Below are 23,292 nucleotides of genomic sequence, written 5' to 3'. Positions count from 1 at the left end.
AAATCATGGAATACATAGTGGTTCCATGCTTTAAAACATGCCAAAAAAGGGAACACAGTTTGAAGTTGTGTTTAGATTCTTTTTAATATGAGAGCTGTGGCCTACAATGTATAGTGCTATTAATAGTCCTGGTTGTTTATAAGCAATCTATTAACTATGCTTGTTCCACCTCTAACATCGCCAGCCTTTGCCCTACCTCATTCCTTATTCATGTCTTTGTCACCTCCAGACTCAATTAGTCCAGTGCTCTCCTGGCCAGATTTTGATCCTCCACCCTCTGTAAACTTCAGTTCATCCAAAATGGTTGCTGATACCTTTTTCCAAAAGCTTGGTCAAAGAGGTCGGTTTTAAGGAGCGTCTTAAATGAAGAGAGAGGTAAAGAGACAGAGACAGAGATTTAGGGAGGGAATTCCAGAGCTAGGGCCTAAGCAGCCAAAGGCATGGCTGCCAATGGTGGGTCAGTGAAAATCGGGGATGCAAAAGAGGCCAGAATTGGAGGAGTCCAGAGATCTCGGAGGATTGTAAGGCTGGAGGAAGTTACAGAGATAGAGAGAGGTGAAGCAATGGAGGGATTTGAAAACAAGGATGAGAATTTTAAAATCGAGTCATTGCCACACCAGGAGCCAATCTAGGTCTGTGAGCGCGGGGGTGATGGGTGAACGGGACTTGGTTCAGGGTTAATGTCAAACTAACTTAGCCCATGGCAGGTTTCAACTTGTTGCTTGGACTTGACCAATCCAAGTTTTGGGTGCTTGAATTATTTAAATGTTTGTCTTCCTCCATTTTCTGCCAGTTTACTCTGTTCCCCATCTGCTCTCCTGAGGGATTTCACTCTTTGCTAGTTCCATGGTAATTGGTTGCTTTCCCGTTTTCAGTAGCCTGCCCAAGTGGTCTGTCTTGTGTAATCCTAGGGAGAGTAGGCAATCTATTTTACTATAGGGGACATCACAGCCAAGCCCAATAGTGATCTCTTCATGACATCCATACATGCGCATGCACAGATTTCCAGTGGAGGGGCAGGAATCCTGACCTTTTGATTTTTTTCACTTGTTCCTTATTGCTCACCCGGGATGCAACACCCCCACCGCAAGCCCAACTAAGATCAGCTGACTTAGCACGAACCAAGTATTGAACTTACCTAGTCCATGGCAGGTTTTTATGACTCGGGTCTTTATGATTCAGCTACTCATTGCCTTAGTTAATTACAAAGAAAGCATTTATATAGCGCCTTTCACAACCTCAGGACGTCCCAAAGTGCTTTGCAGCCAATGAAGTACTTTTGAAATGTAAGCTATTGAAGGAGGACTATTTTAATTTTAGTTCTTAAAAAAAAAAAATTGCCGCCTTGTCTTGTCCCCTTTTGTGCCTGCCAAAGTCTAAGCAACAACTTTATTAAATTCCCACACTCTTGGCTCTTTTATTGTACCCAGATTCACACTGCAACAAGAATTCCAGTAAATTTGTAGAGCTACATGATGTTAGAATGGAATTATGTTGACAGTTTCATATTTGAGTTCTTGATCTTTACTATTCTGTTTTCGTTACGTGCTAAGTGAAGGTCAGGTGGTTTGTTGGAGATCCAGTTGCCCTAGGTTACCCCCGTGCATATTTTGGCAGCCAACTAGCTTTAAGGCTTTTTTATATGATAGGAATGCAGCCGACATGAAATGCATAGATCTTCTGCCAGCTGCAGTCAAAAGTATAGAGACCCCCATGTTCAGGGAGCTAATGGCATTGTAGAAATGTGGGTCAACAATTGTGCCATTGATTAAGGGAGACTGTTTGTGAAGTCAAAACATGGAACCAGTAACCTGCATTTCCTCTGATAAAGCAACTGGATCTCCACATTTTGCAGCAGAGCTCAACATGAGCAGCACTTGATTTAAGAGTAAAAATGGGTTGCCCTCAATAGGAGGGAAGCAGCTAGGCAACATAAAACGTCTGTAGAGTATCATGGGCAACGAGTAGCTACTAGCCTGACAGAAGAATGTATATGGTGCTGGGGAGACTTTAGAAAAATAACATTCAAAAACTTTGTTACAGACTAGCTTCTTTTCCTTGTTTTAAATTTCGTAGGTTGTCCAGTTTAAAATTACATTTTCAACTTTATTTTGCCAAATATTTCCCATTTGCTCCACTACTTCTGTCTGAACGTGTTGACTGTTGCTGGCATACGATTCTTCAACATACCATTCAGTACTATATTGAGATACCACTCTTTGCGTAGGCTTAGACAATCGGTGAGTGGGAAAGTGTCATGGTTTGTTCCTGTTCTCACTTAATGTAGAAATTTACAGCACAGAAGGATACCATACGCCCCATCGTGTCTGTGCCAGCCATTTGCTAGAGCAATCCAAAACTAATCCCCCTGCCTTGCTCTCTTCTCAGAGCTTCAGTGATTACTCTTCCTTTTAAAGAGGCAATGGTCTCTGCCTCAGTCACTCCCTGCATTCCATACTCCAACTCTTGTGTAAAGTAATTTCTTCAATTCTCTCCACTTACTGTGTCAATTTTAAATTGTAAACAATTTTACAACACCAAGTTATAGTCCAGCAATTTTATTTTAAATTCACAAGCTTTCGGAGGCTTCCTCCTTCCTCAGGTGAACGTTGTTGATCACCCCTTGTTGCCAACACCCCAACCAAAGAAAATAGTCTTTTCCTATACACCCCATCATAAGTTTAAAACGTCTATTAAATCTTCTCTTAGCTTTCTTGCTTCCATGGAAATCATTTGTCACTTCAGCCTCTCCTCATAACTATATAAGTTCTCTTCCTTGTCTACATGTGCTCTTTCCATAGGGGATCACTGAATAGCGAGCAGGAGCATTGGCTAATTTTCCTCTTCCTAGCTCAAAGGTGCTAGGACAATTGTAGCATATTTGTTACCCCACTCTAGATCAGCTAACTTATTACAGGCTGGTTAACAAATGTTTGTTCTGTATGCTCAATTACATGCTGACTTTACCAACTAAGTCATTGGTTAGAGCCTGCCCCACCCACTTAAAACTGTAGCATAAAATGTTACAGTACAGCAACAGGCCATTTGGTCCATCAGGCATGTGGCAGTCTTTTTATTTAAATGCACCATCTAGTCTAATCCCACTCTTCAGCTTGCTTCCATACCATTTGGTTCTTTTTCAAGCAACAGTCTAATTCCTTTTAAAATTTATGGACTAGGCTTTAACAATGATTTGTATCAGGGAATTTTGTATTATGACTACCTTCTGGGCAAATAATTATTTTTTAACCTTTTTAATTCTTTTGAGATTTATCTTAGTGGTCTCTCATTACCATCTCATTGACCAGCAGGAACAATCTATCACTGTTTACCTAATCATAACTCTTCATAATCTAATGTAAACGCTTGGACTTCTCAATTCTGTTGTTATAGCTGTAACCCTTTTATTCTTGATATTCTAGTGAATCTACCCTGTCCCTTTCCTGTTGCTTTTAAATCCTTCCTATAATGGGGCACCCAAAACTGCACACAGTACTCCAATTGAATCCTAACTAGGATCGTGTACAAGTTCAGTATTACTTCCTTGGTGAAATCATTGATTGTAAAATTCTGGTTTGTGCCGTAGCTCTTTATAAACTTATTTTTTGCATTATTTTCTTTTTATTTGACCTTCTAAGGTGTATAGGATTGGTCACTGAAGCTACCATGGGGCCTAAACATCATAGCTATTTTTCTCTTTATATGCTTGTCCTAAAAAGAACAGTACAATATTTTCCAGAGATTCCTGCTTTGTGCCAATCTTAAGCATTTTGCAAACCTAAAAAAAACACAAAAATGTGGACAGGGTAAATTAAACAACATAAAATGTAATGTTCTAATGCCTCAAACACTCCTTGCCAAGCTGCGACAGACACTGGGTTGTATCATAGCCAAGTCCAATACGGACATTGACACACTTATACTTTACAGCAGTTTGGAGTTGGTCCCCTGGCTGTTCCCTCTCTGATGGAGGAATCATAAGGCTAACCGTAATGTCTGTAACTCCGCCATGGCTGAGATCAAGGCTTTTTAAAAAATTGTTTAATGTCATAAGGACAAATCAGGCTCATAGCATTTACTGATTCATAGTGTAAGGGAGCTGAACAAAATTAATTTTAACCTAGGATGTTTCAGCTGCAGATGGCTGTGTGCATTTATGGCGATCACTCATACCATAGCTAACTCTTCCAAGTCATTTTTTAAAAAAGCAATGTCAAAGCTGGTTGAATTTTAAAAGGAGACAATGTTGACGCACATTTTAAGAAGAAATAAAATTGGGTTTGTTCAACTACATGCAATATGTAAATTTCCATCTTTTTAAGTAGAAAGACATGGGATTTACAAGACCTGTTTTACCTTGAACCCCAAATTTAACCAAGCAGTTATTTTTTAACAAAGCTAACAACAATCCCATGATAAAGGATAAATGGTTAGCATAGCAGCAGAATATTTAGAACACTGATGTGTTCCACCGTTTACCACCATGTGCAATATAAGATCAAGCTCATTCATGTAGCTGCAGGATATGTCAAAGACAGCCAAGGGGGAAAAAGAACTTCAGTTAAGAGTTTCTGGATTTATAAAAAGACAGTGCAGTGGCACACTCAGACATCACACTGTTAGAAATGCAGAACAATCAACATGCTTGGTGCTTTTGAGCTGCAACCTGAAACTGACAAGCAAATTCCATGGCATAGTAATGCTTCCAAAATGGCGCATTATCCAATTTACTGTGAGCAGCCCTGCAGGAGGTCCAGTGGTATTTATTGTACATACATACTCCAATTTATATGGAGTTTCAGAAAGCAATAAGGAGGAATCACATAAGAGGCTTGTAGCACAGATAAAAGGTACATAGAATAAGGGGAATGTGGCTGCATTGCTACAGAGACAGTTGGTAGGCAGGAAGCAAAGGACGGCTGAAAGGAAGTTTCTCAAATTTGAAAAATATAGTGAGTGATGTTATACAGGGGTCTGTATTGGAGCTATTATTTATTACATATATAAATAATCTAGACTTAAGAATTGAGGGAACAATGTTGAAATTTGCTAATGACACCAAATTGGGGGGTATGGTAAATTGTGACACTGGCTATGAAAGACTACAAGAGGACATAAGTAGCCTAGTAGGGAGGGTAGACAGTGGCAATTGCAGTTCATTGTAGAAAAATGTGAAGTAATACATTTTGTAAGTAAGAATAGGGAAAGCAAATACACTATAAATAGTAAGAGTTTAAATGGAGTGGAGGAGCAGAGGGCCTTTGGTGTGCAGGTGCACAGATCATTAAAGTAGATTAAGCAATAAAGAAGGCAAATTGAGTCCTTAGTTTTATATCAAAAGGCATAGGATACTCGAGATGGGGCTGTAGTCATATGTTGCATTCTTTGGCATGCGATACGTAGCCTGCATCAAAACAAGCTAAGTGCCCATGGTTGGGTCAGCATGTCAGCCAATATATACCAAAGGCTTTAAATATTGTGTAAAATGTAACAATATATACGCACTCATTGAAGCTCACAATTGTATAAAATGCTTATTGCCTAAACAACATACCACAACTGGCCAAATTTGCCTCCGGCTTGAGAAGTACACCTGTGAGGAATGACTGCACAATGTTTCCTGCATTGTTCACAATAAGACATCCTATTCAAAGAAATCCAGTCATGGTCAGTTAGGTATCGTTGAACAAACACTGGCACCACAGGATGCAGAGGGATAAACGACTTCGCTTGGATCAAGAAATTGTTGTTTCGCAGTTTCATCCACCACAGCACAAGTCAGAATTAGAATGTTTTCACTGTGTAGATGCTTGTAGAACCTTAAATAGTTAAATGTCACACACAGCAATTTAAAAACCTCAGCAGAAATATGTTTACTATGGTAGAAGTATCCAGGGCAAACAGGTGACTAAGCAACAGAAAGTCATAGTAGGAATGCATCCTACATTGCTATTATGGAAGAAAAGGAGCCCAGGGGACAAGTGAATGATCATTCCTCCTGTTCCACTGGTTCCAGTTGGTAGTATATGCAAGACTGCCACGTTGCAAGATCCTCAGACGTTTGCTGAACATTATTATCTGGACTCGAATGCAGCACTCAACAACGCAGTTGGTGGTTCATTACTAACAGCTGATGTTATGGCTGCACTGGGACTTCCCTATTCCTAAACCTGTGCTAATGTGTGTGAGGGACGGATGTTGGAAAAGTAGATTTGATTACTGTGCAGGGCCATCATTCTTAGAATAATTTGCAACCTCCAAACCTGTCCCTACAGGTTTTTTTTATGGGGGTGGGGAGAGAGTTTGTGTTGGGTGGTTTGTTACTTCTAGTTTAGCGTCAGATCACTGGTGTAATGGCACAGGTACCAAGTCTTAATATGACATTGGAGTAGAAGACCATATGCAGGATCATATGTCTTGACATTTTCATGTGTGCGCTCAATACAAAATTTTCCCCATGCTATGCTAAGTATCTATGGTATGTGCATATTGCTTGAAGAACAAAGCAAAACCTATGCATATTTTTGCTTGAGAGATTTACATGTGGCTGGAAGATCATTCTAGGCCAGAACTAGATGAAGACTTTAGATTCCAGAGATGAAAAGACCATCTTCTAATTCACCTTTTACTTTGCATTTCTGTATTTCTGATTTGTTACTGCTTGGTTCAAATTTCATTGATAAATCAGCTACAAGAATGACAAACTTTTAAGTGATACTGTAAAATGTGCCAGTGCTGGACACGACTTAAAATAGCAGATCTGTGGTATTTCTCGTGATGAGTCAGAGGATATGCTTTTTATAACTCTAGTCGAGTTATGACATGTAATACATCATATATCGGGGCCATCAATTTACAGTCAGTATAGTAAGTCAGTTTTTTTTTGTTACTTGGCATTCTGGGATTTTTACCAGTGGCTTGGGGATCGAATTCCACGACTAACCATTTTATTGTGAAAACTGCAAATAAGCAACCTTGATTAATATATGTTCCTTTACTGTGTACTTAATTTTTTATCTCTCAACCTTTTTTAATGCCCAGGATACGCAGTGAGATGATAGGCAAGATGTATTGGATTGGAGGTAGGTACCTGGTATTTACCACACTGGGGAAAGGGAAGGTTGTGGAGTTTGGCAGCAGTTGGTGGGAGTCCTGAAGTTTACCAAAACTGGGGTAGTTGTCCTGAGGTTTAGCAATACAAGGGGTTCTGAGGTTTGGCAGCACTGGAGGATGAAATACGGGTTTTGGCTTACTGAGGGATTCTTGGGCATGTCAGCACTGGATGTCAGCACCAGGCAGCACTGATTTGTAAGATCTACCTAGAAACATTCAATTAGTTGCTTTTTGATTGGTATCTGGGAAATATATAAATAAATACGACAGCTGCATAAATAAATATAAAGATTCCACTGTGTGTCGCCCCCCCCCCCCCCCTCCCTTGTGCCTCTGCGGAATAGTAAATAAATAAATGCATGGATACTTTTAAGAAACGCATTTTTTTGCTTTCAACCACCAGCGAAATTGTGTCAGCAGTAAATATAAACAATAGACGGGACAGGTGCTCAATGTGTATGTTTCTTTTTTACTTAGCTTGATTCGCTTTCAAATGAAGAAAATGTTAACAGCTTTTATGTAAAACTTTAGCTCTAAATCTTATTAAATTCATACTCCAGTTTATACTCATAATTTTCAAAACGCAAACTGAAATACTGTTGTTTATAACACAATTTGCCTTGTCTACTGAGAAAAATAAATGAGATTGTTTTGGAATTTGTGGATAAATAAAAGCAAGCACAGCTGTGCAGTCAGTATTGTTTGTCATGTTTGAAATGGTCTCTGTTCTTTTTATGTCACTTGTTTGTTTTTTCTCCTTTCTCTGTGTGGGCGACTTAATAGCTTTACCTGAATAAAGCATTTGAAATTCTCTAGTTTACACAGAGACTGATCTCCCTTCAGCTGACCAAGTCATAGTTTGGGATGTGAGGGAGATAAATATAGAGTCCAAAGCCCAGGCTTTTGAGAAACGCTGAGACCTTCAAGTAAAAACATTAATTTAAGTACTCAAAATTCACATTTTACTGTTACATTTATTGGGTTATATGTAATTTTTAACTATTTTAAGCCTTTAGTTCGGAAGCTTGGGCGGGAATGATGGACAAACATTTTTAAAAAAGCGTTTTGAGTAATTTGATTTATTTGCACTTTCCTTGGTAAGAAATGTGCATATAACTGAATTATAATTAATACATTTGGCCCAAAATTAATAAATTTGTGCACCGACCAATCGAGTAGAAAAAAATTAAATCAAGGCGGAACAAATTTGGCAAGAGAGTTGTAAACATTTGCATTAGGTAGTGCCTTGTGTTTGAAGTGTGACAGTTATTTGAAATGTGATAGTCATGAAGTGCAAGCATACTTAAGCTATTAGATACCAGTAGATCTATTATGACGTTGCTCACAGTGCTCAGAGGATGCACCATCTTACCATCTATTGTTTTCATGTTGATCCTTCTCTCTCCTCCCTCTTCTGCTTCTCTACCTTCCTGCCCTCTGCCCTCTCTTCCCCCTCACCTCCTTTTCTTTGTGCGTGTGTGCCTGTCTCTCGCTCTCTTTATCTTCTGTCCATTTGGACAGCACGTAGTGTGGTGGTGTAGGGAAATTCTAAGGGCTACGGGCTGCATTTTCTTGCAGGTGTCGGACTTTTCAGGACAGAGGCTGCATGTTGGAGTAGTATGAAAGCCCTGTGAATGTATCTCTGTTTCTCACTGCTTTGCTTAGGGCACTATATGTTCGAATGTCATGATAAAGCCAGTATCCCGGCTATTTCTCTCTGCCCCCATTAAGAACCAAGCGATCTTGTTTTTATGGTCTCCATTTAATATAACACCTACACACTCTCATTTATTAAGAATGAAACAGAAAATGAGAACTGCCATGATAAAAATGTCTTAACTATGAGTGGCTTAATTCCCATTTAATGACTACACAATAGTTTTAATTCATTGCAAAATCATTGAATACTTCTGTGAATTATAAGACTGTAATCCAATCAAGGAACTTCAAACAACTTCTAAAACTACAAGATTGATTGCTCAGATGGTTTGGCTTAACCAGACCGTGATGTGTAACTACTGCTTTTTCACTAAGAAGGGGTATTGGGCCCAGTGCGCATATATTGGGAGTTTGTTATATTTTCACACACTTGAGCAGCTGGTCTATGACCTTGAGAAAGATCTGTTTTATGGTATAACTTACCTGATTATGAAGTTATATTGGTAATGAATTACAGAAAAATTAACAAATATATGTTACAGTTTGGGCTTTTTCCCACCACCTATTTCCATGTTTATGACTTGACAGTTTCCATAAGCAGATCAAATCTCTTATGAACTGAAACCAGCACTGCTGTATTCTGCCGTGTGAATTAGCGTAGCCCAGGTCTGTTATTCCCAAATTGCATTGAATCATTTATTGGAAAATACATGGTGCCCACCACGTTCTCCTGTCATCTCAGAAGATGGAAAACACTGCACTGTTAGACCATTGCATACAGGTTAATATTACGATCATGATTTATTTACAGATAAATAATACATAGAACTGGAAAGATTGGTAAAATGCCATACAGTATAGAAATCAAACTTATACAACGTACAGACTTGGTTAGCTGCTTAGCAAAATAAAATCTGAGGTTCTTTCAGCTTCTCTCAACAAGTTCTTAGAAAGGTGGTATACAAACAAGCTGTTTTTTTAGTGGAACTCTAGCTCCTTTGAAGGATAGAGGTATGATTGATAGAAAACTGAAGACCACAAGGAAGTCTCCAAATTATAAGGATGTTTTTGTTTTGAAGTTGAAGTCCTTTCCTTGAAGATTATATCAGTTGTCATTTTTGATTGCGTTAGGCTCAGAATGTTGTCAAGTCAGTGTTTTACCCTGTGACTGATATCATTTTGAAAACAAACTTTATATTGACGTATATTTTTGCTCAGCATTAATGGAATACAGAGCCATTTACCTCCAGTAGTTGTGTCATTGGAACACCATTAAAATTAGATCTCTGTCTGAATCATAGAATCATAGAAAATTTACGGCACAGAAGGAGGCCATTCAGCCCATCGTGTCCGCGCCGGCTGAGAAACGAGCCATCCAGCCTAATCCCACTTTCCCGCATTTGGTCCGTAGCCCTGTAGGTTACGGCTCTTCAGGTGCACATCCAGGTATTTTTTAAATGAGTTGAGGGTTTCTGCCTCTACCACCCTTTCAGGCAGTGAGTTCCAGACCCCCACCACCCTCTGGGTGAAAATTTTTTTTCCTAATTTCTGCACTTTAAATCTATGCCCCCTCGTTATTGACCCCTCCGCTAAGGGAAATAGGTCCTCCCTATCCACTCTATCTAGGCCCCTCATAATTTTGTTCACCTCAATCAAATCGCCCCTCAGCCTCCTGTTCCAAGGAAAACAACCCCAGCCTGTCCAATCTGTCATCATAGCTAAAGTTCTCCAGTCCTGGCAACATCCTCAGAAATCTCCTCTGCACCCTCTCTAGTGCAATTACATCCTTCCCATACTGTGGTGACCAGAACTGTACACAGTACTCAAGCTGTGGCCTAACTAGTGTTTTATACAGTTCCAGTATAACATCCCTGCTTTTATATTCTATGCCTCGGCTAATAAAGGAAAGCATTCTATATGCCTTCTTAACCATCTTATCTACCTGTCCTGCTACCTTCAGGGATCTGTGGACATGCACTCCAAGGTCCCTCACTTCCTCTACACCTCTCAGTATCCTCACATTTATTGTGTGTTCCTTTGCATTGTTTGCTCTCCCCAAATGCATTACCTCACACTTCTCCGGATTGAACTCCATTTGCCACTTTTCTGCCCATCTGACCAGTCCATTGATATCTTCCTGCAGTCTGCAGCTTTCCTCCTCGCTATCAACCACACAGCCTATCTTTGTGTCATCTGCAAATTTTTTAATCATGCCCCCTACATTTAAGTCCAAATCGTTAATGTATACCACAAAAAGCAAAGGACCTAGTACTGAGCCCTGCGGCATCCCACCGGAAACAGCCTTCCAGTTGCAAAAACGCTCATCGACCATTACCCTTTGCTTCCTGCCACTAAGCCAATTTTGGATCCAATTTGCCACATTCCCTTGGATCCCATGAGCCTTTACTTTTTTGACCAATCTGTCATATGGGACCTTGTCTAAAGCCCTGCTAAAATCCATGTAGACTACATCAATTGCACTACCCTCATCGATCCTCCTTGTCACCTCCTCGAAAAATTCAGTCAAGTTAGTCAGACACTACCTCCCCTTAACAAATCCATGCTAACTGTCCTTGATTAGTCCATGCTTTCTAAGTGACAGTTTATCCTGTCCCTCAGAATTGATTCCAATAATTTGCCCACCACCGTGGTTAGGCTGACTGGCCTGTAATTACTCGGTCTATCCTTCGCTCCTTCTTTAAACAATGGTACAACGTTAGCAGTCCACCAGTCCTCCGGCACTACGCCTGTATCCAGTGAAGTTTGGAAAATGATTGTTAAAGCCTCCGCTATTTCCCTCCTGGTTTCTTTTAACAGCCTGGGATACATTTCATCCGGCCCTGGTGATTTATCCACATTCAAAGATGCTAAACCTCTTAATACCTTCTCTCTCACTGTCTATCCCATCCAAAATTTCTCTCACCTCCTCCTTAACTTCAATCCCTGTATCATCCCCCTCCTTTGTAAAGACAGATGCAAAGTATTCATTAAGAACCATACTCACATCTTCCGCCTCCACACATAGTTACCTTTTTGGTCTCTAATAGGCTCTACTCTTTCCTTAGTTATCTGCTTGCTCTTAATGTATTTATAAAATACATTTGGGTTTTCTTTTGATTTTACCTGTTAATATTTTTTCATGCCCTCTCTTTGCTTTCCTAATTTCCTTTTTAACTTCACCCCTGCACTTTGTATACTCCTAAGCTTTCTGTGTATTGAGTTCCCGGTATCTATCATAGGCTTTCTTTTTCTACCGTATCTTACTCTAAATGTTTCTTGACATCCAGGGGGCTCTAGATTTGGCAGTATATTAACACTTTTAGACCTGTTGGCTCAACCAGCAGAAGGCATCTTTTTATCAGATATCTGTTTCTCATAGACTGAGTATCTTTAAACAGAAAGGTCCTTTTTAATCCTAGCTATTTAAAAATCATAAACAAAGACCAAAATAACCCTACCTTTGTTACAATATATAATACAGTAATGTTTGTTTGAGTGCTACTCTAAATAAAGCCTATTTCACTTTTATCTTTGCTTAAGTTGCTCAACTAATGTGACAATAATTGTGCCTTGCTCTATAGCTGTGATTTTCAGTCCAGTATGTTTCAAGTTCTCTGATCTCCTTACCCAAATCCATATGAACCATAGATAGTGAAGAAAGTCTAGCAAATTCATTGCCTTTAAATGTAGATTTGCATTTGCATCTTATTATCCAGTTAGTTTGAGTTGCTGCTGACCAAGTTTATAATCGGCAGTCGTGAGTAGGATTAATCAGCCATGTAAATATAATGGAATCTTTGACAAAAGCACTAACTTCTATCTTGTAAGAACACTGATTAATACCCTGACAGTATTCATTCAGGGCACAAGATGAATCTGTAACACTTAACTTTAACTCCTCATCAAGGATCTGCGATTTATCACCCAGTTTATGCCTAGGAGTTAATGACGTCTAAATTTGGCTCGTTGAACTGTCTTACATCAACCAGTTTGGATAACATTAGTATTTACACTACCAACCTCCCATCAGGATCCGCACAAGCTACTGAGTGAATTAATTAATCCTTTCTTGCCAATTATCAAAGAAGTGAAACTACAAAATCATGAACTAACAATTGTTCATTGACCTTAGAATCATAGTTAACAGCACTTAAACATTAAATATGCAAATAATTAGTAAGGTTAATTGACAAAATAGGTAGCAGAGTTTACAAAAGCAGTTAAGCTATGTCACAGTAATTCAGTAGTAAGAGCTTGCTGATTACCACAGAATCATAGAATGGTTATAGCACCGAAGGAGGCCATTTGGCCAATCGAGCCTGTGCCAACTTTTTGCAAGAGCAATCCAGTTAGTCCCATTCCCCTGCTCATTCCCCATAGCCCTGCAATTTTTTTCCCTTCAAGTATTTATCCAATTCCTTTTTGAAAGTCACAATTGAATCTGCTTCCGCCACCCTTTCAGGTAGCACATTCCAGATCATAACTATTCACTGCGTTAAAAAAAAAAAAAGTTTTTCCTCATGTCGCCTTTGGCTCGTTCTCCAATCTCCTTAAATTTGTGTCCCCTGGCTCCCGACTCTTCCACCAGTGGGAACAGTTTCTCTTTATTTACTTTATCTAAACACTTAATGATTTTGAACACTTCTATCAATTTTTTTTATTTGTTCATGGGATGTGGGTGTCGCTGGCAAGGCGAGCATTTATTGCCTATCCCTAATTGCCCTTGAGAAGGTGGTGGTGAGCCACTGCTGCAGTCCGTGTGGTGAAGGTTCTCCCACAGTGCTGTTAGGAAGGGAGTTCCAGGATTTTGACCCAGCAACGATGAAGTAACGGCGATTATATTTCCAAGTCGGGATCATGTGTGACTTGGAGGGAAACGTGCAGGTGGTGTTGATCCCATGTGCCTGCTGCCCTTGTCCTTCTAGGTGGTAGAGGTCGTGGGTCTGGGAGGTGCTGTCGAAGAAGCCTTGGCGAGTTGCTGCAGTGCATCCTGTAGATGGTACCTACTGCAGCCACAGTGCGCCGGTGGTGAAGAGACTGAATGTTTAGGGTGGTGGATGGGATACCAATCAAGTGGGCTGTTTTGTCTTGGATGGTGTCGAGCTGCTTGAGTGATGTTGGAACTGCATTCATCCAGGCAAGTGGAGAGCATTCCATCACACTCCTGACTTGTGCCTTGTAGATGGTGGAAAGGCTTTGGTGAGTCAGGAGGTGAGTCACTCGCTGCAGAATACCCAGCCTCTGACCTGCTCTTGTAGCCACAGTATTTATGTGGCTGGTCCAGTTAAGTTTTTGGTCAATGGTGACCCCAAGGATGTTGATGGTGGGGGATTTGGCAATGGTAATGCCGTTGAATGTCAAAGGGAGGTGGTCATTGTCTGGCACGAATGTTACTTGCCACTTATCAGCCCAAGCCTGGATGGTGTCCAGGTCTTGCTGCATGCAGGCACGGACTGCTTTATTATCTGAGGGGTTGCGAATGGAACTGAACACTGTGCAATCATCGGCGAACATCCCCATTTCTGATGGAGAGAAGGTCATTGATGAAGCAGTTGAAGATAGTTGGGCCAAGGACACTGCCCTGAGGAACTCCTGCAGCAATGTCCTGGGGCTGAGATGATTGGCCTCTAACAATCACTACCCCCTTCCTTTGTGCTAGGTATGACTCCAGCCACAGGAGAGTTTACCCCCTGATCCCCATTGACTTCAATTTTACTAGGGCTCCTTGGTGTCACACTCGGTCAAATGCTGCCTTAATGTCAAGGGCAGTCACTCTCACCTCACCTCTGGAATTCAGCTCTTTTGTCCAAGTTTGGACCAAGGCTGTAATGAGGTCTGGAGCCGAATGGTCCTGGCGGAACCTAAACCAAGCATCGGTGAGCAGGTTATTGGTGATTAAGTGCCGCTTGATAGCACTGTCGATGACACCTTCCATCACTTTGCTGATGATTGAGAGTAGACTGATGGGGTGGTAATTGGCCGGATTGGATTTGTCCTGCTTTTTGTGGACAGGACATACCTGGGCAATTTTCTACATTGTCGGGTAGATGCCAGTATTGTAGCTGTACTGGAACAGTTTGGCTAGAGGCGTAACTCGTTCTGGAGCACAAGTCTTCAGCACTATAGCCAGGATGTTGTCGGGGCCCATAGCCTTTGTTGTATCCAGTGCACTCAGCCGTTTCTTGATATCCGTGGAGTGAATCGAAATCTCCTCTCAACCTTCTCTGCTCCAAGGAGGACAACCCCAACTTCTCCAGTCTATCCACGTAATTGAAGTCCCTCATCCCTGGAACCATTCTAGTAAGTCTCTTCTACACCCTGTCCTAAAGTGCGCTGCCCAGAATTGGACACACTACTCCAGTTGTGGCTGAACCAGTGTTTTATAAAGGTTCAATATAACTTCCTTGCTTTTGTACTCTATGCCTCTATAAAGCTGAGGATCCCTTACCCTTTTAAACAGCTTTCTCAACCTGTCCTGCCACCTTCAAAGATTTTTGCACATATACCCCCAGGTCTTTCTGTTCCTGCACCCCCTTCCGGATTGAACCATTTAGTTTATATTGCCTCATCTCATTCTTCCTGCCAAAATGTATCACTTCTCACTTCTCTGCGTTAAATTTCATCTGCCATGTGTCAACCTGTTCCACCAGCCTGTCTGTGTCTTCTTCAAGTCTATTACTATCCTCCTCACTGTTTACTACGCTTCCAAGTTTTGTGTCCTCTACAAATTTTGAAATTGTGCCCTGTACACCCAAGTCCAAGTCATTAAAATATATCCAAAAAAGGCAGTGGTCCTAGTACCAACCCCTGGGGAACCCCTGTATACCTCCTAGTCCGAAAAACAACCATTCACCACTACTGTTTCCTGTCACTTAGCCAATTTTGTGTCCATGCTGCTACTGCCCCTTTTATTCCATGGGCTTCAATTTTCCTGACACCTATTATGTGGCACTTTATCAAACAACCTTTGAAAGTCCATATACACAACATCAAGCACATTGCCCTCATCAAAAAACTCAATCAAGTTAGTTAAACATGATTTGCCTTTTAACAAATCTATGCTGGCTTTCCTTTATCAATCCACACTTGTCCAGGTGACTTAATTTTGTCCTGGATTATAGTTTCTAGAAGCTTCCCCACCACCGAGGTTAAACTGATTGGCCTGTAGTTGCCGGGTTTATCCATGTACCCTTTTTTTGAACAAGGGTGTAACATTTGCAATTCTCCAGTCCTCTGGCACCACCCCCATATCTAAGGAGGATTGGAAGATTATGGCCAGCACCTCTGCAATTTCCACCCTTACTTTCCCTCAGCAACCTAGGATGTATTCCATCCGGACCGGGTGATTTATCTACTTTAAGTACAGCCAGCCTTTCTAGTACCTCAATCAATTTTTAGCCCATCCAATGTCTCAACTACCTTCTCTTTTACTGTGACTTCGGCAGCATCTTCCTTGGTAAAATGAAGCAATGGCACCCAGTCATGCCAGGTCGCATGTTTACTCCCTTGCTTCTTGGGTCTTTGCTAACAATGGATTGCACAAAAGTCCAGTTTTAGGCAGGGCATCTTTATATCCCTCTTAGTGAGTTGTCCTTGGCTCAGTTTTCTGCTCCTCTGCTGGGAAGTTTTCACTGTATGCTGAGCTAGCTCCGTTCTGTTTCTGTCTGCTTCTAAACTGCTCTGTATTCTGCTCAACTGCCGTTTTCCACCTGCTCCCCATTGTCATTGACTCCATTCAGCCCTGATATACTGGACCCTTGATGTGCGCTATTAATCACCGAGACCACTACTCACCTCTGCTGGACTCCTGGATCAACCCATGTCGACTCATGGTCGATTCTCCACATCTCCTTTGCTCTCCATTTTCCACGGAAAACTCCAAAACTCTTGCAGTTTGCTCACTGATACTCTACCCTTTACTATTCCTCTACCTTTTTACTCCCCTGCCCCCGTCCTAGGCTTGACTCCCTCTTGGATAGGCCCACAGCTTCCCTCTGTGCCCCTCTCGGCATTCTCTATAGGACCCATCGAGGCTATCGTCGCTGTCTCCTTCAGAGCAGCAACCCCAACTGCCCCATCCCGCTCTCTTGCTGACCTTCCCACTGGGGGCTAATCTTGCCAACCTCTTTTCTGTCCCAGTCACCGCTCTCATCGCTGACCCCGTGGACTCAGTCAGCAAATCAACATTCACCACCCCTCTCCGCACTACCCTCTTGAATGACCTTTCGCTTGTAGTGGATGACTGTATTGACATTATTGGCTTGACTGAAACTTGGTGACAGGTGATGACACCTTTCCCCCTTACTGAAACCTCCCTGCCTTGCTATGCCTTCGACCACCTGCCCCGCTCAAACAGTGTATCCTTTATCATCAGATCTCACCGTGTTATTCCCCCTGCTCCTCTGAGCCGTCTAGGCCTTAAGCTCTGGAATTTCCCTTCCGTCTCTCCTCCTTTAAGGCGCTGCTTAAAACCTACCTCTTCAACCAAGCTCTTTGTCACCTGATGTAGTATCTCCTCCTTTGGCTTGGTGTCAGTTTTTGTCCGATTATACTCCTGTGAAGCGCCTTGAGACGTTTTACTACGTTAAAGGTGTTAAATGCAAGTTGTTATTGGTAGCATTCTCACCTGAATCAGAAGGTTGTGGGTTCGCGTCCAGAGAATTGAGCACATAATCTAGGCTGACACTTCAGTGCAGTACTGAGGGAGTGCTACACTCTCGGAGGTGCCGTCTATTGGATTAGACGTTAAACAGAGGTCCTGTCTGCTCTCTTAGGTAGACATAAAAGATTCCATAGCACTATTTGAAGAGGAGAAGGGGAATTCTCCCCGGTGTCCTGGCCAATATTTATCTCCCAACCAACATAACTGAAAAAAAACATTATCTGGTCTTTATCTCAGTGCTGTTTCTGGAACCTTGCTGTTTGTAAATTCCCTACATTACAACAGTGACTACACTTTGAAAGTACTTAATTGGCTGTAAAGTGCTTTGAGACCTCCTTGAGTTGTGAAAGGTGCTATATAAATGCAAGTTCGTTCTTTCTTTCTAGCTCTGGGAAGCTATTCTGCAGATCACACCTCTCTGCTTTCTGGGTTTTGTGTCTGGTGAGAAAGGGAAATACCAATAATTGGAAAGTACCTGTCTATGCAACTTCTGCTCTGACCACTTACTCATAGCTATTATACACAGTTACCCAGCCAGGAGCTTAATAAAGATGCATATACAGCAGATCAATATCCTAGCAACAGCACAGAGTTGGTTAATGCATAGTCGTTCACTGACAGTGGTACAGAAACACTAAATCAGAAATGAGAAACCATCAATTAGCTGGGCGCAGGGAAATAGTTGGAGTGGAGTGGAGGGGTGGGGAGGGGGAGACTGTCTGTTCAATCCTTAAAAGCCATTATTTTATAATCAAAAAGTAACTAGTCCCCTTAAAAACCCAAAACTTGATGGGGGATGTTATCATCAGACTTTTGAAAGGAAAAACTCTTGCATATATAATCCCCACCACTTAAAACGTTCACGTTTAAAACAGGCAGTCACTTATATCGGTCAAAAAGTGATAACCATTTCCATTTGCATTAGCTTCAGATTCGAAGTTGCCAGTTATAGCATCGTAAGTGCACCGTTCACACCTCGTTAAGATAAACTGAATCTTAAAATAAAATTACATCACGTAGGCTGGGATTATCAAGAATGCTTCAGTTTTAATCCCAAACAGGATTTTTAAAAAATTGATATGTATGTATTTCACAACCAGGCAATAATCAGCCCACTAGAATGGCACTAGCCACTATTATCGCATTGGATCAAACTGGAACAGGAGTGTTAGTTGTTCAGGGATTGTTTTATTTACTAAAGCGGTGGAGCTACATACACAGGCAAAATAAACTACGTGACTTTTCATAAAGGCTCTGTATTTCATGCATATTAAGATTCCAACTGTTCTGAGAGATCAAAGATTAACATGGTACAAGACCAATCGCCAAATGAGCTAATGAAGTTGAAGTGTTTATTTTAATTGTTTTCACCTTTTGGTCAGACAGCTACTCCTACAGAAATGTTTTACATTATTTTGCAATTTCTCATTTTGTTGTAAATATATCAGTGTTTTAATTTCACGGTTATTCAGTATGTGACTTTAATGCTTACCATAAAATATTTATATTATTATTTCCCACAAAGACTTCATTAGATATTAACCAAATTTATAAATGACTTGCTTTCATCAGATCCTGGATTTGTTTTTTCCCCTCAAATCAAACTGTTGGAAACAGACTATTTATGCGAGGTGCTAAATTTGCACAAAATCATAAAATGCCCAAACATCTATCACTGGTCCAGAGGGATTGATACTAATGGTGCACACGCAATAGAAGAAAAGACAGAAAAGGTTACAAAAAAATAAACAAGGGAGTTTGCAGGTGTATGTAGCTTCTTGTTACAAGACTTTTAACTGCATTTTGCATGCAGACAATTCTATATGTGTCTGAGGAAGGGAGGGAGGAACTTTTTGTCGTTGATCATGGTTGTAGTTGGTAACTGAACTCCTTTTACTTTACAAAGAACTCTATCCTAGTTTTTCTCTCAGGCCTTTTTGGTTTTATGTTCAGTTAAGAGCACTGTAACAATTTTAAAAAAAAATCTTCCTGTTTCATTGCAGTGGACTGACCTGTGTGTGTTTTTATTTTCACCACTGCATCAAATCCTGATGAGACTATGAAGATTGCTGTGCAAATGAGTCTCTAGAGAAAGACAGCATGTTGAAACAGAAAATTCTAGACCATCCCACAATGTAGTAGTTTGCAATGCAATCCATTGCTATGCAGTCAAATCTTTGTGATGGGCCTTGTGCCAACTTGCCCAGTGGATTGGAAAAAATTACTGAAACAGCATACAATTTATGCGAATACAATAATTAGGGCATTTTGTTCACCTATTGTTAGTATTTAACTACTAATGAACTTTGCCATAAAATCAGGCAATATTCAATGAGAAAGACTGAAAAAGAAGTGTTTTACAATCCCATGATTGCATTTTAGTTGCATATTTAGAATTTGCGCAGTCTGGGTTAAAAAGTAATTTTATGTTTGCAAATACTTCTTCATTAGGACTGTTTACTGCGGTGTGTATTCTAGCATGTGTCAGTCATGCTCCAGAATTCTCACACCAGATTTTTTTTTATTCGTTCATGGGATGTGGCCGTCGCTGGCAAGGTCAGCATTTTTTGCCCATCCCTAATTGCCCTTGAGAAGGTGATGGCGAGCCGCCTTCTTGAACCGCTGCAGTCCGTGTGCTGAAGGTTCTCCCACAGTGCTGTTAGGTAGGGAGTTCCAGGATTTTGACCCAGCGACGATGAGGGAACGGCGATACATTTCCAAGTCGAGATGGTGTGTGACTTGGAGGGGAACGTGCAGGTGGAGTTGTTCCCATGTGCCTGATGCCCTTGTCCTTCTAGGTGGTAGAGGTCACAGGTTTGGGAGGTGCTGTTGAAGAAGCCTTGGCGAGTTGCTGCAGTGCATCCTGTGGATGGTACACAATGCAGCCACGGTGTGCCAGTGGTGAAAGGAGTGAATGTTTAGGGTGGTGGAAGGGGTGTCAATCAAGCGGGCTGCTTTGTCCTGGATGGTGTCGAGCTTCTTGAGTGTTGTTGGAGCTGCACTCATCCAGGCAAGTGGAGAGTATTCCATCACACTCCTGACTTGTGCCTTTATAGATGGCTTTGGGGAGCCAGGAGGTGAGTCACTCACTGCAGAATACCCAGCCTATGACCTGCTCTTGTAGCCACAGTATTTATGTGGCTGGTCCAGTTAAGTTTCTGGTCAATGGTGACCCCCCAGGATGTTGATGGTAGGGGATTCGGCTATGGTAATTCCGTTGAATGTCAAGGGGAGTTGGTTAGAGATGGTCATTGCCTGGCATTTGTCTGGCACGAATGTTACTTGCCACTTATCAGCCCAAGCCTGGATGTTGTCCAGATCTTGCTGCATGCGGGCATGGACTGCTTCATTATTTGAGGGGTTGGGAATGGAACTGAACACTGTGCAATCATCAGCGAACATCCCCATTTCTCACCCTATGATGGAGGGAAGGTCATTGATGAAGCAGCTGAAGATGGTTGGGCCTAGGATGCTGTCCTGAGGAACTCCTGCAGCAATGTCCTGGGGCTGAGATTATTAATATCACACTTTTGTTACAGATGCAAAACCATACCTTAAGAGAAAGAAGCATTGACCAGTAGCCTGTAATTTACAAGTAGTTACAACTGTCCCCTGACCTCAATTATCTGGATTTGCCTATCTAGAGGAACAGGCCAACTTTGTAGCTAAACATCACAACTGTTCCCTAACCATGACTACCACGGTGTAGATCATGGGAAACTGCTGTTATCTATATAATATAATTAAAATGGTGCGTTAGTGCACATTTAGTTGCATTTTCTTGTATGCAAATTTCTAGGAGATAATTGGGTTAAATTTCATATTTATAAAATAGCTTCAAATCATAACTGAAAAGGTAGGCACCGTACAAGCATTATAATCAGTGAGCAGGAACTGCCAATCGTGAAGTTTCAAAAAACTACATATTAAATGGACAGTGAACAACAGCTACCAATAAATGAAAGGGAAAACTAATCAAATTGCTCCAAATATATTTTTTGCTTTTTTCGCTTCAGCCAGTTTTCTTTAAAAATAGTCCTTTGCAGCCTGACCTAGCCCTAACCCCTAACTGCCATGCCAGTTCCAGTCTACCCACACCCAAATCCATTCATAGCCTATTTGGCTAAGAGTGGGAGTGGTGAGCCTGTCAGGCCCATGCCCAAGCTGTTGCCAGACAGTTTGGCCCACCACCAAGCTGGTTTTCAACTATATGTGCTTTTGTACTGTATTTGCCAAATGTAGTCACAGCAAATTGACTTCAGGGACTGTATTGAGGCAGAGCAATCTGTTTTGGAATTGATTGGGATGGGAATGTCAATGATCCTCAGTCCTCCTCCTTACAATGCAGCCAGATTCTGAGTCCCAACTTGACTGCTCAAAGGACTTGGAAGTGGGAGGAAGGGAATTCTATTATTTTGACTCGTTCTTTTTAGGGTGGTTGTCCATTATTCATTGGCTACATTTTACTGTACAGAAAAAGAGAGATAGTGAGAAAATATTTCTCCAGATATTTTTTGTAAATAGGAGGTTATAGCCAATCAATCTACTTTATCCCTGAAGGCCAAGTCAGAAGTGTTGCCACACCCCACAACTGTGTGTCACATTCAAATAGATGAGATATGCAGTCTGGAGTGAAGGAGATTGCAATGACTAAGGTTGATGACAGGATCATTATTTAGATTGCCATCATATTTAAATATGTAATTGTGGGCATATTAACCAGGCTTACCAGTTTTATAAAAGATTATGGTTACAATAATGGTTTTCATTTCCTATTAGTGCTGTTATTTTCATCTTGGTTTTGGCTTTTTTTTATATTTGACTCTCTTCATTTATCCTTTAAAACTTGAAATTGACAAGAAAAGATTTTGACTGTTTTATCTGTTTTTAAGAATTGTTGTAAGTGTGCTACTTCTCTGCCATTTCAGCAACTTAATTTGGATGCTTTCAATTTCAATTCCATTCTAGTTTTGTCTTTGCTCTCTGCTTTCCTTCTCTTTCCCCCCCCCCCCCCCATTAAAAAATAATCCTTTTTGTTTCTTTTCAGTTTGAGCTATGGAACATCACATCCAGAAACTGACCTCCTTCATAGGCAGGCTTATGCAGCATCTCACCAGCTGCCTGGCTACACCACTACACATCATCCCACAGGTACAAAATAATTTCTATTGTGGTTTTGAGTTTTTAAAAAAATGAAATAGTTGATGTCTGTGCCATTTGTAAAAGCATATGATGTGCATGAAGAAATTAAATAAAAACAGAAAATGCTGGAAATACTGAGCAAGTCAGGCAGCATATGTGGAGAGAGAAACAGTTCAGGTTGATGACCTTTCGTCAGAATTGGAAGAAGTTGAAGATTTAACAGTTTTTGAGCAAGAACAGAGCCAGGTAGGTGAGAGAGGAAGGGGAGGGGAGGAAAGAACAAAAGGGAAGGGCTCTGATAGGGTGGAGGGCAGGAGTGATTAAATGACAAAAGGGATAATGGTGCAAGGCAAGGAGGGTGGTAATAGGACAAGTAAAGAAACAAAAGATGGGTCTAGAGGAGCTGTAAATGGCAACATCAGAACCACTACCAGCACCTGCTGTCCGAAAAAAATGGGAGCGGTGGTTATAATTTGAAATCAGTGAAAAAATTTCAAACATTTTCTGTTTTTATTTCAAATTTCCAGTAGTCACAGTATTTTGCTTTTGATTAAGAACTTCGTTTTTTTTTAAGTCACCTATTCCCCTTTAGATTGATATTTGTTTCAAAATTTCTTTGAAAACTGTATTTTAATGTTGCCGCAATTTTGGGGATCTTATCATTTTTTAACCAACAAATAAATATGAAGTGTACTTGCTGATAGCATGATTTTTCC

At 41.0% G+C, this 23,292-nt stretch overlaps 1 protein-coding gene across 1 annotated transcript in view; it reads left to right on the top strand.

The window, feature by feature from the left end:
- qser1 (glutamine and serine rich 1) overlaps positions 1-23,292 on the top strand; it is a 129,759-nt gene that overhangs the window by 48,540 nt on the left and 57,927 nt on the right. Inside the window, exon 2 of the mRNA XM_067994172.1 lies at positions 22,482-22,585. Within this exon, the coding sequence (XP_067850273.1) occupies positions 22,482-22,585 (104 nt within the window). The remainder of the gene's footprint in view (positions 1-22,481; positions 22,586-23,292) is intronic.

Source organism: Heptranchias perlo, chromosome 12 (assembly GCF_035084215.1).
Source record: "Heptranchias perlo isolate sHepPer1 chromosome 12, sHepPer1.hap1, whole genome shotgun sequence".
Classification (NCBI taxonomy): domain Eukaryota; kingdom Metazoa; phylum Chordata; class Chondrichthyes; order Hexanchiformes; family Hexanchidae; genus Heptranchias; species Heptranchias perlo.
The sequence above is the reverse complement of the archived record's forward strand: the minus strand, read 5'-3'. Positions and strand labels throughout refer to the sequence as shown.